Source organism: Aythya marila (assembly GCF_965140915.1).
Source record: "Aythya marila genome assembly, chromosome: 4".
Classification (NCBI taxonomy): domain Eukaryota; kingdom Metazoa; phylum Chordata; class Aves; order Anseriformes; family Anatidae; genus Aythya; species Aythya marila.
In genome coordinates, this window is record NC_139045.1 from 15,488,980 (window position 1) to 15,506,188 (window position 17,209).

A 17,209-nucleotide genomic window follows, 5' to 3' on the forward strand; every position below is an offset into this window, starting at 1 on the left:
AATAAAACCAAAGGCAGGGAAAGAACAGCTTAGTCTACAAAGGTGACAAAAATAAAAGTAATACGTGGGAGGGGGCCCGCATATTCCCCTCTAAACAGAAGGGTAGTGTCACATGCAGGAGAAATATGCAGTCTTGTTCTTCCATATCCATGCATTGTTTGGTAGTACTTGCTTGTGTTTGATTTTTTGTGAGAATGTGTGAGAAAAACAATGTGTGGTCTATGAATTCTTGACCTTAAAGTAAAGGTTGAACTCCTGTTTCAGCCTTTACTTCACCTGGGATTGCTAATGGCCTTTCTGCCCTTTACCCAATCACATGTTGCCCTGATAACTTATTTATACTACCCTTTGTCAAGTTCTGTTTCATTTCCTAAGGGAGGAGAAACAGGTGACATGCACAGTGTAATGGAAAATGTGGTGGAGTATTTTTTCTTGTTTTCAATTTTCAAGAAACCAGGTTAATGTTTATATCCTGTACCATCATATTTACAATGAATACACAATTGTATCACTTCTAATTATTAACCCAGCCACAAGCAAGACAAAGGGTTTCTTGGTCACATCTTGCATCCTAAAGAAAAAAAACAGATGGAAGCATGAGGGAGCTTGTACAGAATGAAATCTGACTTTCTCTTGCGGCTGTAAATGAAAATGAAGGTTTCTCTTGAGTGAAAGATGGGGACAACTCCTGTTCTCCAGGGAAGGGGGCATGTAGCAGAGCTGGCAGAGGACGGACATGTCGTGGTTTGGAGACCACAGGTAAGGGAGAATAGTAGGAATGGCATACGGATTTGTAGGAAACCTACTTGTGCTATTCTCTCTTCGCTGAACAGCTGTGCAGTTTCCCGGGTATATGTGTGGCAGGAGGAGCTGTGCCCAGTTTCACAACATGCCCAAGAGCCAATTTCACAAGCTGAGCTCCGTTTCTCGAGTTTCCCCTCTGCCCTCCTATTAAAACCGAGGGTGTAGACCCTCGTTCTCTCAGGTACTTATCAACCAACGCTAGGGGAAACGAGACACGGGCACTAACCTCTCTTTTACCCATTCGTTGCCCGCGGAGAAGCTCGGGGCGGGAGAGGCGAAGCCGCAGCCGGGGGCCTTCTCCCTGAGGCGATCTGGCCGCTGGGCGCCGCCGCCGCCGCCATGTCCTGGCCCTTCCCCCTGAGCCGCCCCTCGGGGGCGTGGGGCTGCGGGCACGGCGGGGGCCGCTGCGGCCGCTTCAGGCAGCATGGGGCGGGCAGCGGCGCGGGGCTCCCCGCTGCGGGGGCTGCTGCTGCTGGTGGTGATCGTGGTGGTGGTGCTGTGCGGGACAGCGGCGGCGGGGGGCCCCGGGACGGCCCCGCTGCTGTGCAACGTGAGCCTGGACAGCCCCGCCGAGGAGCGGTGGCTGCCGGTGCTGAGGCACTTCGAGCCCGCCTTCCTGCGCGCCGCCGTCGCCCGGGTCATCGAGTGAGTGTGGGGCGGTGGGGGGACCCTCCTCGGGACCGGGGGGGGTGGCGGGGACAGCTGGTGGGGGATGAGGGGCTCCCAATTGCCCCCAAATTGCCTGGGCTGTGCAGGCTTCTCGAGGGATGCGTAGAAAGGCGGTGAGGTGCAGCGAGGGATGCGGGCGAGGGTGCTAAGGGGTCGGTGTCACCCGGCACGGCTGGTCCCGGTTTGGGACAGGCACTCGGTGGAGGACGTTGCCAACCTTTTTGTCTCTTTCTCAGCTAATAGGTAGCTAATGCCTTGAGCGTGTTTTGCAGTGAAACCGTGCCAAAATGGGTCCACGAAGTTATTCAGCCAATTGCGGCAGAGCTGGAGTCCTTCATGCCGCAGCCCTTCGCAGGGGAAATCCTGGGGCTGTGCAAAGCCCTGGGAATCAGTTTGGGCGACGGAGTTCTGCTTAACTTCGCCTATGAATCCACCGCGTAAGTGACTGAGAGTAATAGAACCTGACGGACATGGGCAGAGATTCATTTTAGCTCAGTATCTGATAAGGCAGATGAAGATACGGCAGATAAATCACGCTGTTCGATCTGATACCATTTCTGATGTTCAGCTGGGAGGCAGTTTGCATGCTGATTTGAATGAGGTACAGAGCAGCATACCCAATAAGACAGCCTTTTAAATGCTAGTTCTTCATATCTCACAGAGCATGCTCATCATCCTGAGTCCCCATAAGACCTATGAAATTTTAAGTTTCTCGGCTCTAACAGTGCTCCAGAATGAACAGTAACCAGGAGCAAACTACCAGTCTGCAACTTTTCTTTACCTTTACAATTTTAACAGACAGTGCTGTGTATCACTAGGATGGCAAACTTACAACTCCAGAGAAAATAAGTTGTGAATTACCTGCTAATTCAATTACAGAATTACGGAGTATCCTGAGTTGGAAGGGATCCATGTGGGTGTCGTGGTTCCGCTCGAGTGGGCAGCCGAGCTCCACCACAGCCGCTCTCTCACTCCCCCTCCTCAAAGAGGAATGGGGAGAAAATATGTGAAAAGGGCTCAAGGATTGAGATAAGGACGAGAAAATCACGCAATAATTATTGTAACGGGCAAAACAGACTCGGCATAAGGAGATAGTAAGATTTATTGCCTACAACTAACAAGCGAGAGAAGTGAGAAAACAAAGGGAAAAAAAAAACAAAAGCACCTTCCCCCCCCATCCACCCTCTTCCACCTCCTCCCCCCGAGCGGCGCAGGGGAACGGGGAATGGGGGTTATGGTCAGTCTACAGCACTTCTTCTCTGCCGCTCCTTCTCGGTCACTCTCGTCCCCTGTGCTGTGGGGTCCCACCCACGGGATGCAGTCCTTGATGAACTGATCCGGCGTGGGCTTCCCACAGGCAGCAGCTCTTCCAGAACTGCTCCAGATATGGGTCTGTACCACGGGGTCCATCCCTCAGGAGAAAACTGCTCCAACCTGGCTCCCCTACGGGCAGCAGCTCCTGCCAGATCACCTGCTCCTGCGTGGTCTCCTCTCCACGGGCTACAGGTCTGGCCCGGAATCTGCTCCGGCAGGGGTCTTCCACAGGCGGCAGCCTCCGTCGGTGCAGGGCCACCTGCTCCACCGTGGTCTCCTCCACGGGCTGCAGCGTGGAACCCTGCTCCACCGTGGTACTCCATGGGCTGCAGGGGGACATCCTGCTTCACCATGGTCCTCACCACAGGCCGCAGGGGACTTCTGCTCCGGCGCCTGGAGCACCTCTCCCCCTCCTTCTACACTGACCTTGGTGCAAGGCTGTTCTCCCACTCCCTTGACTCTCCCGGCTGCTGTGTGGCGCAGCGTTTTTTCCCTGTCTTAAATATGCTCTCACAGAGGCGCAAAACAACATCGCTTATTGGCTCGGATCTGGAAAACAATGGGGCCCTTCCCAAACATGGGGCAGCTTCTAGATCTTTCTCACAGAAACCACCCCTATGGCTCCCTGCTACCAAAACCTTGCCACGTAAACCCACTACATTCCACCCCTCGCCTCTGTTAAAAGCATATTTAAGACTACTCACAACATACTCTTACTTTACAATTACCACAACAACCTTCACGAAATTCACTTAAATCAAAACGAAAAAGAATTCACCACACCAAAATAAACATAACATCATCACAGCACCGACAAGGTGGACATTTTACACACACACCACCCCTCGTCCCTTCACCACACTAACATATCACAGTTACTGCTTTCTTAATTCTTCACAACTTGTACATTCCTAACAATCATCCTGCACATATTTTTGCCCGTTACTTCTACTAACTATCATCTTATCTCAAATTCCTTGAGCCCCACGTTGGGCGCCAAAAAAGACTGTCGTGGTTCCGCTCGAGTGGGCAGCCGAGCTCCACCACAGCCGCTCTCTCACTCCCCCTCCTCAAAGAGGAATGGGGAGAAAATATGTGAAAAGGGCTCAAGGATTGAGATAAGGACGAGAAAATCACGCAATAATTATTGTAACGGGCAAAACAGACTCGGCATAAGGAGATAGTAAGATTTATTGCCTACAACTAACAAGCGAGAGAAGTGAGAAAACAAAGGGAAAAAAAAAACAAAAGCACCTTCCCCCCCCATCCACCCTCTTCCACCTCCTCCCCCCGAGCGGCGCAGGGGAACGGGGAATGGGGGTTATGGTCAGTCTACAGCACTTCTTCTCTGCCGCTCCTTCTCGGTCACTCTCGTCCCCTGTGCTGTGGGGTCCCACCCACGGGATGCAGTCCTTGATGAACTGATCCGGCGTGGGCTTCCCACAGGCAGCAGCTCTTCCAGAACTGCTCCAGATATGGGTCTGTACCACGGGGTCCATCCCTCAGGAGAAAACTGCTCCAACCTGGCTCCCCTACGGGCAGCAGCTCCTGCCAGATCACCTGCTCCTGCGTGGTCTCCTCTCCACGGGCTACAGGTCTGGCCCGGAATCTGCTCCGGCAGGGGTCTTCCACAGGCGGCAGCCTCCGTCGGTGCAGGGCCACCTGCTCCACCGTGGTCTCCTCCACGGGCTGCAGCGTGGAACCCTGCTCCACCGTGGTACTCCATGGGCTGCAGGGGGACATCCTGCTTCACCATGGTCCTCACCACAGGCCGCAGGGGACTTCTGCTCCGGCGCCTGGAGCACCTCTCCCCCTCCTTCTACACTGACCTTGGTGCAAGGCTGTTCTCCCACTCCCTTGACTCTCCCGGCTGCTGTGTGGCGCAGCGTTTTTTCCCTGTCTTAAATATGCTCTCACAGAGGCGCAAAACAACATCGCTTATTGGCTCGGATCTGGAAAACAATGGGGCCCTTCCCAAACATGGGGCAGCTTCTAGATCTTTCTCACAGAAACCACCCCTATGGCTCCCTGCTACCAAAACCTTGCCACGTAAACCCACTACAGTGGGCCATTGAATCCGACTGTCGATTCCACACAGGGCAACCTAAGTGATAAAACATATATCTAAGATCATTGTGCAACAGCATACTTCTTGAACAACGTACTTATTAAAAATTGTTTCCATGAAAGTGAAACTATTACTGAAAAATGAGTTTCAGCACACTTCCTGTCCAAGAGAAGTTAGACTGCTGTTGAAATTGTCAATGCTTTAAAAGTAATCAGTTTCCAAACTGAAAAGATTTTGTTTGAACATTTAACCTAACTGTAATCAAAATATAATCAGGGTCCAGATAGAAATCAATCAATCTATAATTAGTAAAAAAGGAAATAAAAAAAAGTTTCAAACTGATACTTTGTGGCCATTTTTTGCTGTTGGCTTTTCATCTTGATTTAGAAAAAGTAAGTTTTGAAATAATGACATTTTTCCTAAGTGGAAATCATGATTCCTGCTTGGTCTGTTATATCTGACCTGATATCGACAGCAGCAGGAATTCTGACTTTCTAAGTCATGTGTGATGTCTTAAGTTAAATATTGTACAGTTCTGTATGCCAGGCTCTCTGGGAAGTCTTTACCTTGTGGATATTGTGCATGACCTGTACAGGACACTGTCAAACTTCCTTGTACTTTTCTTTTTCCTTTAAACTGAAAGTGAAGGCTGTGTGAAATTATATGAAAAAGTATAAGGCGAGACTATTCTTTCAGGTTGTGTATTGCAAGTGATGATGTAATGTGAGCTCTTATTTGTATGCTTCCGTGTGTAAAGTACTTAGAAGAAAATAAACTCAGTTACTCCTGAAATGTTGTGCTAGTTCAACTAGACTGTAATGTTGAAAGTGTTGTCGTAGCTTTTTAAAAAATAATTTTCTCTCTCTCTTTTTTTTTTTTTAAAGGTTCTGTACTAGTATTGTTGCTCAGGATGAAAAAGGAAACATTTACCATGGTCGGAACCTGGATTATGACTTTGTAGATATATTAAGTAAAATTACAATTGATGTGCAGTTTATAAAAAGTGGACAGGTATGAACTGTGGGTGGTGTGGCTGGGTGGTATTCTGTGAAGCAATGCTGTGTGGTTGCACAGCTGCACAGGCAGCAGCATTTTATCTGGGATATCTGGTTCCCAACCCAAGTTTACTGAATTATCAGAGCACCACAGTCCCTCTTTCTAGGAATGTGGGATGAGTGCTGTTTTTTTGTTTTGTTTTCTGGACCTCCAGTTAGCAGAACAAATAAAACTGCAATCTAGTGTGTCAAGATCATTATTTGGAAGGAGATGATAAAAGAAGAAAATGCCAAGGCATTAAAAAAAGGAAATACTACAGAATGTAGAAAAGAGAGCAGTTTTGGCAGGGACCAATTTTTTGTCCCTTTTCTAAAGCCTTGTTAATTTTATTGACCAATGTGTATGTTTTAGATGAATATTGTCTAAAATGAACTAGTTGCTAGTGCAGTCCTCATTAGTCTCATTTTCTTAATATTCATTTGTCCTTTTTGCAAATACAGAATTCTTTGTTTCTTACTTGGTCCCTTGCTAACTTGAACAAAATTTTTGTAGCAGTTGGTGATCATTAACAAATGAAATGCAGTGTATTGTGAGTCTTTTTATAATTTACTTTGCAAGGTTTATTATAATTTAAGGCAAAGGGTTTTAAAGGGACTTCCAAAACAATGTATGAAAGTCACAGGAAAAAGTACAGGATGCTGTTTTGGAATGTTGCTTGTATTTCAAAAAGTGCTTAGTTCCAGAATGCTAAAATACTGTATGTTTCTTGGTTTCAGATAGCATATCAAGGAACCACATTTCTTGGTTACGTAGGCTTATGGACTGGACAAAGTCCACACAAGTTCACAGTCTCTGGTGATGAACGAGGTAAAAAAAATCCGTCTTCCACACTTGACAACACGTATACTATTTCAGTTGATTGTTGCCTCTTCCAGCTCTTCTGTCACATTCTCTAAGAGGGAAAAATACTGTTAGGTCTGCCAGAAAGGAGATGAAACTGAATGACTTCTCTGGCCCTCGGGAGATGAAAGCACACATGCTGCCAGTTTTTGGCTGCTACGGAGGAGAGAGGCATTTGTTTATCAGCAGTGTCATCTGAGCTTGAAAAGTGTCAGAGGAGACTGAGTAGGAGGAGGCAGTAAGAGAAAAATCTTGTGATCTGTCCGAGACACAATGAGAGATGACAGAGTAGGTGCTGAGACAAAAAGGGAGCCTTGTATAGCAAATAAACTGTCACTTTCCTAGTTCTCTTTTCCTTTCCCTATATCCCATTTTTCTCTGTCCACATAAGACAGCTTGAATGAAAGGATCAGAAGAGAAGAGTAAGACAGAGAATTATATACATATTCATTATTTCTGTAATTAGGGACTCTGGTGTGGAGCACGTGTGCCTTTTGATTCCTGCTTCCTTTGTTAATTCTGCTTTCTTGCAATATTAAGATTCTCTAGATTGTTTCCATAATTGATATTCGTATTTTTTAAAAGCCTGCTTCTGATGTTAGTGTAATTATTTAATCCTTTCAAAACTGGATCATCTTGGGCCAATACTGAGAGATGCTAACTGCTCTTAATTTGTACTAAAATCAGCTTGGACATAAGAGTCTTAAATGTACTGAATCTTTGCAAAACGGCTTGATTTGGTCTTGCAGACCAAAGTGAGCATGACCTGGGGACAAAACCAGGCTGTTCTGTTCTCTATAACGTATCTCAGCAGTGTGCAGAGATCATCTGAGACCACGGTGAGATGCGTTAATCCATGCACAAGCTCGTTATTTTTTCCTGATTACGATACTGGAATCAAGTGCTGCAAATGTTTGTGTGAGATGGGCCCCTCTTGTCCATCAGGAGCTGATGTGCTGTCACCCACCTGCATGCCTTTGTTTCAGTTGCTTTTTTATTATAGACAATAATAATTCACTCAACACATGCTGTGGTCCTGTAAATCGGTTGTTACTGACTGCTTGTTTGTCTGTCTGTCACCATACAACTGAAATGAAATTTGAGGAAATAAACTTGTGCACTCTGGCTGGGAAGGGAGGTGACTTTAAATTAGGGTGAAGGTCTCTCAAATAACAGATATTATTTCTGTTGCCTTTTTCTTGTTTGGGCATAAAAAAAAAGTATAAAGTTGTCCTTCTGTTTTTCTTGGTTCTCCTATTTTTTCCCGAAAACACACAATCACTATTACTACCTCTTTTTTTTTTTTTTTTTCTTTTTTCCCCTTTTTTACTTACTTTAAGATTTCAGTGTAATTCTTGTTGTAGGAGTTCAGTAAGACGAACAATGAGATGATTTATGCTAATATTTGAGCTGACAGATGTAGACTAACAAATCTTATCAATAGACTTGCAGTCTTTTGGGCAATGCGTGTTGCAAAGTGCTACTTCCTCTTAGGGCAACCTTTGACTCTTCAGTGCTCAGCACTCAGCTATGAATAAAAAATGATGAAAAATTGAGAAGCTGGTAAATTATCAATGCTGAGTTCTTGATTTAAAGTGCTAGCACTTGCGAGTTCTGAGAAGTACTGCGTATTTTCTCTAAAGAGCTAAATACCTTTTTCACTTTTGTTAATGCTGGTATCGGATCCTCTACTTCTCGTTCACATTATGGGTCCTACAGTGATTTGCTTGAGAACTTCTGTTCTAAGTTACGCAAAGAACACAGTAAACAGATGTTCTGTTTATTGTGGCCCTTCTCAGCAGCGTGATCTCTCTGTAGCTCTTTGTTGGATTCTTGGAAGTGAAATTGTTGAAGCTGATGCTGGAATCACTACAGGCTGAAAGAAAGGGAGCCCTAAAGTACTGATGGTAGCACTGAAACAGAGATCTTTAACTTCTGAGCGTGTTTTCTGACTGAAACCTTTCAGACTGGTTGAGAGTTCTGTTGCTGTAAATCTTTTAATCTACAGATTAAGAGTTTTTAATCGAGTAGGTGGTAAGATTGCAGAGCTAGAGATGGGACCTGGAGAAGAAAGGAAGACGAGGAGGATAGATTTTACAGTGTAAGTAACATGTATGTACAATAGTTTTTTTTTGTTTTTTTTTTTCTTTTTTTCCAGCGGGTGGTAGCTGGTGGGAAAATGCAATAGCTGCTTTTCTGAATCGAAATTACCCTGTCAGCTGGCTTGTCCGAGATGTAAGTGCACTACGTTATATTCTCAGATTTCAGTGATGTCCTTTCAACTTACAGACCCATAGTAAATTTGACTTTTTTCACAGAAAATTGAATAAATTGGTGAGATTATATTTTATAAGGGCAGATAGGTATTATTCCCAAGTAATCTGCAACGCGTTTGATAAAGGCAAGTCCAGCCCTTCAGGGGGACGATCTCTGATCCCTGCCAAAAATCTGAGTATCTGTGCAAAGACTTCCTTCCAAGGGAGGATCTCAGCTAGCTGTGAGGGATGTAGTAATTTAGCAAATTGAGCAGCTGTACTCTCAGATAGTACACATATGAACCCGTGGTTGTTTTATTACATTTGATAAGTTCCCTTATTAGAGAGCTCACTGGTGAGTGGCAGGAGTTAGACTGGTGTTTTGTATAGCACTTTTAATGAATGTTGTATTAGTATAGCTGCTAGGATAAAACAGGTTTGCTGCTTTTCCAATTCATGAATTATAGCAAACATGAATTATATCTTTTGTAAGTAAAAACCTCCCTGCAGAACTGGAATGTTTACTGGAAACCTCATTATTGACATTTTTTGAGTTTGAGATGTGAGCTGAGGCCATGCCTTGCCTACTACTAGCTGCAGCGTTGCTGTCAGAAATAACTAATTGTTTAAAACAATTGAGAGCACTTTTACTTTATGTTTGTTCTCCATATTTGGCTTTAGTTCCTGCACAGCACTGATTTTTAAAGAAGTACTTCAGTAGACTGTGGCCCTATGCCTGTAAACAGTAGCTTCACTGGCTGTGGTGCAGTTATCAGTTCATACTAAATTAGTCGTGTGGTTATGGCAAGAAAAGGAAGGCTTGATGTGAGCAATGCCACTGCTTCTCCATTGTTATCAAAATCGTCTTAAACTAAAGGCAAGACAAGGATGCAGAGTGCTTCTTTTTTTTTTTCCTCCTCATCCCATTTCTGTCCCATTTTGCAAGTTGAAAAACTTTGAGGATTGAACTGGCAGAGTGTGGACATGCCTTTATCTCTCCAATGGCAGATTTTTCATCTTTTTTCACTATATAATGTGTGTGTGTACATGTGTATATGCATGTATGTATATTTACTTTCTGTATTTGCAAAGCTGGGATTAATGAGGTCTGTTGCTAGTCACTCATTTCATGTTCTTGTGCTAAAATCACAGAAGTGTTTTCAAAGAGGTATCTTCAAATAGCACCTTAGAGTTGATTGCAGTTTGCAACAAAGCTGCGACTGCTGTGCTTTTTCAGGTGTCTCAGTGCTTACTTTGTGCTTGACTGTGCTTTGCAAATTTTGTTTCATTGTGCTCTCCTTTTTGCACTAGACCCTGAGCAGAGCAGAGGACTTTCAGTCAGCTGTTCTCAGACTAGCTGGCATTCCCATCATTGCTGAAGTTTACTATATTGTAGGAGGTGTATCACCCAAAGAAGGCATGGTCATAACGAGGAATAGAAGAGGGCCAGCTGACCTCTGGCCTCTTGATCCTTTAAGTGGAGCGTAAGTACACAAAATGTTGTGTTTTTTTTCATACTCCCTCTTAAGTGATACAGCTTTCTTTAGAGATCCAGGCCCATCTCTTACCAGTGTTGAGAAGGGAAAGCTTGACAGCCTCAGAAAGGAACCCCAGTCCCTTCCTGGGAAGGCATCACACTGCCTTGTCAGATTGGGGTAGTCCAGAGCATCAAAAAAGCATCTGTATGTATTTATTTTTTAGATAGATTTCAAAGGAGACAAGATTTGAGGGCACATTGAGGGCAAGATTTTGAGGGTTGTCTGCCAAGTATTGTATGATTAAATTCAGTGCTCCCAAGTTAGTTTTCTCACAGCGTGGTAGAAGGGTTGAAGGCTCAAAACTAATTGTTTCTGTGATTTTTGTGAAATCAGCTGCTTGATAAATGAAGGAGATCCTTAATAGTTGCCCTGCAGTGACAAAATGGAACTTAATGATTGCTGTCAGTTAGTAAGTGCTGGCTTGGCAACAGCCAGATGGCCTGTTGGCTCTGTGCACTCCAAGTGGAATGCTGCAGGCTATAGTGTGTACACATAATCCTTTCTCTAATTATCTCTTTAAAGATCTAATCTTACTTTTTTCCTAGTCAGTAGTAGTTTTGCCATTAGCAGTTCAAGAGGTCACTCCTTTTTCATTTGTGTTCAGTAGCTTATGGTAAAGACTGCTATATGTATAGGATCCCTTGGATTTGCAAGAGACACAGGGAAGAGATTTCTGAAGGCAGTACAGAAATACTGATTCTCGACTTTTGTTAATTACCTGCTGATGCACCTTTTGTTTGCTTGCTTGTGTGTTACATGACAGGTGGTTTCGTGTGGAGACAAATTATGACCATTGGACTACCCCTCCTCCTTTTGATGACCGAAGGTAAATTTAGTTTAGACCTCTGCAGTGAGATATCGCTTCCATTTTTAAAAAGCTTAGAGTCTTGGGTGTTTTCTTCTCTGAGCAGGTGTTAGCTTGCTGAGCAGGCAGTTTGTTCAGTTTCTGGAATGCCACTCAAATGGGAACAGATAAGCTAGGAGTGACAATGACATGTGCCAGAGGAAAGTCTGTGTGGCATTGAATGGCATGCAAGGTGAGAAGTAGCAAGGATATACTGTGTATCAAACATTTCCATATGAAGTTTAGTAAAAATTACATTTTCACTGTGAATCTAAATCCTGTATTTGATGGCACTATTGAGAGACTTGCAGACATCACACAATCTTTAGGATGTGTGGTCTGCAAAAAGCTGCTGGCAGATTCCCTTTGTTCTGAGTTCACAGTGTAGTAACACAGTAACTTCAGCAGTGTGAGTCTAGATTAAGTCGAACATAACTGTGGATAAGTTTAGACCATAAGGGGCATTTTAAAATTAAACGCATTCACTGAGGAAATTCTTCACAGTGGTGGTTCATAGCCTTTGGAACAATAAACTGTGTTTAATGATATTGCACTGTTCTCCCACAGAACTCCAGCCATGAAAGCTCTCAATGCTACTGGACAGCAGAATATCAATTTTGATACGCTCTTTCAGGTATTTATTTTAAATTCTGTAATGTGGCACGTAGACTTTCACTTGGAACACTTTCAAAGCAGAAGTGGTTACGTGGTTGTCAGTGATTTTAAAGCTATGCAAGGAAGGCACGGTGAAAAGGATGTGCCACGCAGCCACCTCTGGAGAGTTTAAGGCTGACAAGTTTGTGCATTAAAATGGTTCTGAACTCTCTGTGTAGTCATTTCATAATAGTCTGCCAACCCAAGTTGAAAGGGTAAGCGATGAATCCCATCACCATCATCCCCGTGCAGTTCCCTCGTTCAAGTGCAGTCATAAATATTAGAGCAGGCAGCTAAAGTGTTAGACAAGAGTGATATTTACCACTCAGTTTTGAGAACTTCAATTTTGTATATTTCAGAATTATTTTTTTTTTAGTGAAATGGTCCAATACTTAAAACACAGCAAGAGTAATTCTTGATTCTGTATTATTTGTGTTTATAACTTCATCCTACTGCTGTATCTAAATAGCATTTTAATTCCCTTTTCACCAAAATGACACATTTTCAAACTTTCTGTACAGGTGTTGTCAGTGAAGCCAGTCTTAAATGAGTAAGTATTAGATTCAGAGATGTCAATCAGTGCTTCCTACCATGCCTTGGGCCACTTAAAAGGCCATCATAAACGTCCTCAGGATTTTCCTACATATCTGTTTGAGTATCCTGTCATTTCCCAGCATAGATTACTGCTTGTGCAGATGGTGCTGAAGACTTTCACGGAACTCTTCCTCTCTGGCCATCTTCCTCATGTCTCGCTGGCCATGAAACTGTGCTTTGTTAGGCTTAGTCTGGTAATGGGAAGTTCCTTTGTAGTAGTGAAACAAGTAACAGCTTACATGAACAGCAGTAATTTCTTAACAGTTCTTTTTACCAACTCCTTTGTGCCTTTGACTTTTGGAAAGGTTGGATTTGTGTTAACGCTAGAAATGGCTTTATCTGGTGCTTCTGATTTAGCTCTGCTTGACGTGTGAAAAAAAAAAAGAAGTGGTAAATGGGGACATAGCTTTTAGGTACCATTTACTGGCTTTTTAAAACAGACCGATTTCAGTATAACATTATAGTTCTGCATTGTTCCGCAGGTTATCCTGTTTTGCTTTGCTTTTACATGGAGCTCAGTACCTTCTCTGGATCAGTCACTCACATTAGAGCTTGGCAATGGGTTCTTCAGAGTCAGTATGAGGACTTCCTCTCCTCTTTCTTATAAGTGTGAGGAAATTTGGAAAGGAGAAGATTATATCTTTGTGACTGTTACAATTAGCAATACCGTTTTTTTAATACAGTGATCCAAACAGATGTACAAATACTGTTTCTTTGCTGTACTAAATGGAAGGAAAAACGTGAAAACTTGTGCCAGCAGCCATCATTTTTATCAGTCTCTTTCCCACTCGTCCTAACACTTCTGTACCTAAGCAGTTTGTTTCCACTAAAATTTGTCTTGCTGCTTTGCTAGTTTTCTAAATTAATCTTCTCATCTTTGGAATGATTTTTCACTCACTGTTTTCTTCTTTTCCCTACCAGTAACACAGTGTATACCACAGTAATGAGTGCTGCATTTCCAGAGAAGTACCAGACATGGATTAGAACTATGAATTGAAGAGGTGTAAGTAATGTGCTGGTACTCCTAGCTACTTGTACTTAAATAAAATTTCAACTGAAGGGTCATTGAGGGGCAAAGCACTGCAGTGGCACTCAAGTGACCTAGTCTGGATTCCTGATTCCCTTGGTTTGCTTATTGACCTTGAGTAAATACCTTCCCTAGCTGATTCAGAGATAGGAGTTAAGTATTGACTTTCTTTACAAAAACCTTGGAGATTATTTGAGGAAAAGTACTTTATCGGAGGGGAAGGGGTAGGTGTGGTGAGCTACGGGTAGTTGTTGGCTATATGAACATTTTACCTATTATTTTTACCATTTCCACTACTGTGGTATATTTCACATGCCTTCCAGTGGCTGACTTTGACAGGAAGCCCTGCCAGTGGTGAACCCTAGCAGGTGAAGTCGGTGCACTTGGCACAAAGAAGAATCAAGCTTAGCTTGTAACAGCCCTTCATAACCAGCTGAACATTAGCATCCTCAGGTTTTGTCCAGTGGTCTTGCAGAAAAAGTTGAAGTGATTGAACTCCCACAGAGATTCAGGTGGTGGCTTTACTGTGTTCAAAGTAAAACACTAAGTTACAGACATTTCTATTCCAAGAAACTCTGGTTGTGTGTGGGGGCTTGGCAGGACCATAAGAAACTGCATTTCAGTTTGAATAGCTTTTTAAACCATTATTAGTATTATATTAATAGCAGTTAATATTGGACATTAGATTTTAGCAGGACTTTTAGAGATTCTGAAGTGTTCATTTCTTTTTTAACTTCATACAAACCTATGCTCTCTTATTTACCTATGTATCTGTTTATTTCAGCAGACCAAACTGGCGAAAAGCTGAAGCTTTCCAAGACCAGCATAAGCTTTTAAAATCACACTCAAAAGCAGAACAGTTGTTTTGGCTTACTAATTGTGCAAACCATTCAGGAAATAATGACTTGTTAGTTCTTTGAAGTGTTGCAGATGATACTGTTAATGAACTGTAAAGGAAGATTGATTTTATTTTAATTATATTCATGTTCTAGCAACTGTTGATGACTAAAAACTGTTTTTTTATTGTTTTTGGAAAGAGTTGTGCAATTTGATTGTACTCATGTACTTACTAATAAATAAAAACTAAATATATTTTGTGTGGGATGTAGGTCTGAACATAATTAAATAAAAATACACAGCTGATTGCTTGATTTATGAAGACCTGTGGTGATAATACCACTGTCATCATCTGTTTCTGACTTGTATGGGGCCTGTGAATGTGAGCCCAGCAGGGTCAGGTGCTGTGCCAAGCAAGAATTGGCCTGAGTGCTAGGGAAGCTGGAAGAGTTAGAGAACAGGGTTGCCGCAGTTCGTGAGACTGTCTCAGCCTTTGTTCAGCTGCATCACTGTGGCCATCCTGTCCTGAGGCACTCCGTAGATCTTCCTCAAGACAAAAGTTACTGCATCAGTGCAAAGGAACATGACTACACGGTGTGAATACCACTGCAGGCAGTATCTTTGCTCTTCAGCTATGGTTCTCCAGTGCACAAGTTCTTCAGCTGTTTTTATTAGGCTTATGAAAGATCACTGAGAGGCATGTAGTCTTAAGATGGTTCCCAGGTAATATGGAAAGCACTTGACTTATAGCAGTAGATAAGGTAGTGGACCATAAACAGAGATTTTCAGTCTGTCTGAGGACTGTATTTAGTATAAGGTGAGGAAATATGGCTACGCATCAGAAATCAGGAGTTATTTAAGGAGATGTGATGATACAGACTTCTTCCCCACAATAGATGATAGAAGTTTGTGATGGAATAGTTGCGAGATTAGAAAATGGATTGTTTTCCTTTTGATATTTGAAAGCTGTCTTCAACAGAAACTTTACAACTCCCTTTTCTAGTGCAGCGGTGGGTTTTTGTTTTGTTTTGCCTAGTTGTGCCGTGACCGTGTACTGTGAATTAGGCACTTCTTGCAAGCACCCCAGAAATACAGGATTTAAGGAGTCAAGAGCAGTGGATACCTTCACATAAAGCTTAGAGGTCTGGATCTTCACCAGACAAAATTCAGGTGAGTGCCTGTGAAAATTTTACCTAGGAGAAGGTATGATCGTAGTGCTAGGTGAGAGAGCCATTTCCAGATATGTGCAATGCCATCCGCAGTGCTGGTGTGCTGGTTATGCAAACTGTTCCCGAGTGAGCCTTCTGGAGATGTGGTCCCTTTATCTCCTTGCGCTGAGTCTGGCTAAGTGTCGTAACCTACTTACCTGCATCCTCTACTTCTGCCTGGATAAATGCGCTGCCAGCTTTGTCTTGACCCAGTTTGTATAATGATGTTAGTAGTCATATACCAGAACTGATAAAACTGAAAAATAGAGGTTTTCTGGAAGAGGATGTGAATAATGGAAGTTACAATATCTTTGAGATATCAGGATGATGTTGCTTTAATCCACAGAGCAGACAGTGACTCCTCATTCCACCAGGGTTTCCTTATGTAACTGCCACCCACAAGTAAAGGCAAAACAATCCTCACAGGAATAATTTTGCATAGTCTTCTTGACCTCAGAAGTGTTAGGCTGATTATCTTCTGCCAGCGGTGTGCCCAGATTCTCAGTCCTTTATAAAATGAATCAAACATGTTTGCTTCCAGGTGTACAAACAGATCTGGAGTGCATAAATATTTGGTATCCATGAATATTCAGCAAACAGTTGTCCACTCCTGTATTGTCTCATCAGCTGATCAGAAAGTGGTAAGGCTCAGCCACAGAACACATTAGTGAAAAAAAAAATAATTGTTTTTTGAATTTTAAATGGGAAGCTAGATTTGAAATAATCTTTTTTCCTTTTGTTCCTTTAAAATATTTTCTGAAAGCCTTGCGTTTTATCAGTTTATAAACAAACATTCAGACAACATTCAGAAAATGAAGCCTTTATGCCTATATAGATATAGGTATATGTATTTTGCTAAGCAGAAGGATACGTATAACTTTCTGGTCTCAGTTTAAATACATGCTAAAAATATAAACAAAGTGTTAAATGACATATATTACAAACTAGATAATCTGTGAAACATGTTGAGCTTCTTTTGTCTAAGAATTGAAATTGATAAAAACGCAGAGGTTTTTAAACAGTTAAAATAAAACAATGCTGGATATATAAGGAAACAATAAATGCAGCACTGGTTGTTTTGAGAGAGTGTGTTTTTTTTTTTGTGGGATCTGGTTTGTTTGTTCTTTAAAAAAAGAAGGATCATTCATAGTTATTGGAATTGCTCACTGGTCATCCTTCTGTTTGACGTTTCATCTGCTTTGTGTGTTCACATTTTAGAGACGGAAACAAAACAGTTTTTCTGCTTTCTCAAGCCCCATCAGCTTCATGACTTAGAATTGATACGTAATTAACTAGAACTAACTTTCGTTATCCTTGCTTTGTCCATTTTTTTTTTTTGTTTCTGCAGTCCAGACTCCCTAGCTATAAAGCCCAAAAGATTTTTCAGTCCAACACAGAGAGTGGGTGAAATGTTTATTTCTCTTCTCTTTGAGAAATTTGCATTTAACAAAAGGGAACTTGAAGCTGTTTACAAACTGGTCCTTTTAAGATGAGAGAAGCC

General features: G+C 42.6%; 1 protein-coding gene across 2 annotated transcripts; it reads left to right on the plus strand.

Annotated features, from left to right (window-relative positions):
• Positions 1-1,210: 1,210 nt before the first annotated feature.
• On the plus strand, positions 1,211-16,790 carry NAAA (N-acylethanolamine acid amidase). Of its 2 annotated transcripts, none has more exons than XM_082760092.1 (11): positions 1,211-1,449; positions 1,746-1,910; positions 5,740-5,866; positions 6,628-6,718; positions 8,910-8,986; positions 10,318-10,490; positions 11,308-11,370; positions 11,956-12,022; positions 12,564-12,592; positions 13,558-13,639; positions 14,448-16,790. In XM_082760092.1, exons 1-10 carry the CDS (start codon positions 1,229-1,231, stop codon positions 13,631-13,633), a joined length of 1,089 nt encoding a protein of 362 aa, XP_082616218.1. In that variant the 5' UTR covers positions 1,211-1,228; the 3' UTR covers positions 13,634-13,639; positions 14,448-16,790. The 2 variants fall into 2 exon arrangements, with proteins under 2 accessions (XP_082616218.1, XP_082616219.1); XM_082760093.1 differs by having other exon boundaries at positions 14,451-16,790.
• Positions 16,791-17,209: the final 419 nt, after the last annotated feature.

Excerpts from the sequence above, each read along its gene's own strand:
- NAAA (XM_082760092.1), top strand. The coding sequence starts at position 1,229 with ATGGGGCGGGCAGCGGCGCGGGGCTCCCCGCTGCGGGGGCTGCTGCTG. Across the intron at positions 5,867-6,627 it reads AGTTTATAAAAAGTGGACAG|ATAGCATATCAAGGAACCAC; the intron begins GTATGAACTGTG and ends TCTTGGTTTCAG. Across the intron at positions 10,491-11,307 it reads CTTGATCCTTTAAGTGGAGC|GTGGTTTCGTGTGGAGACAA; the intron begins GTAAGTACACAA and ends GTTACATGACAG.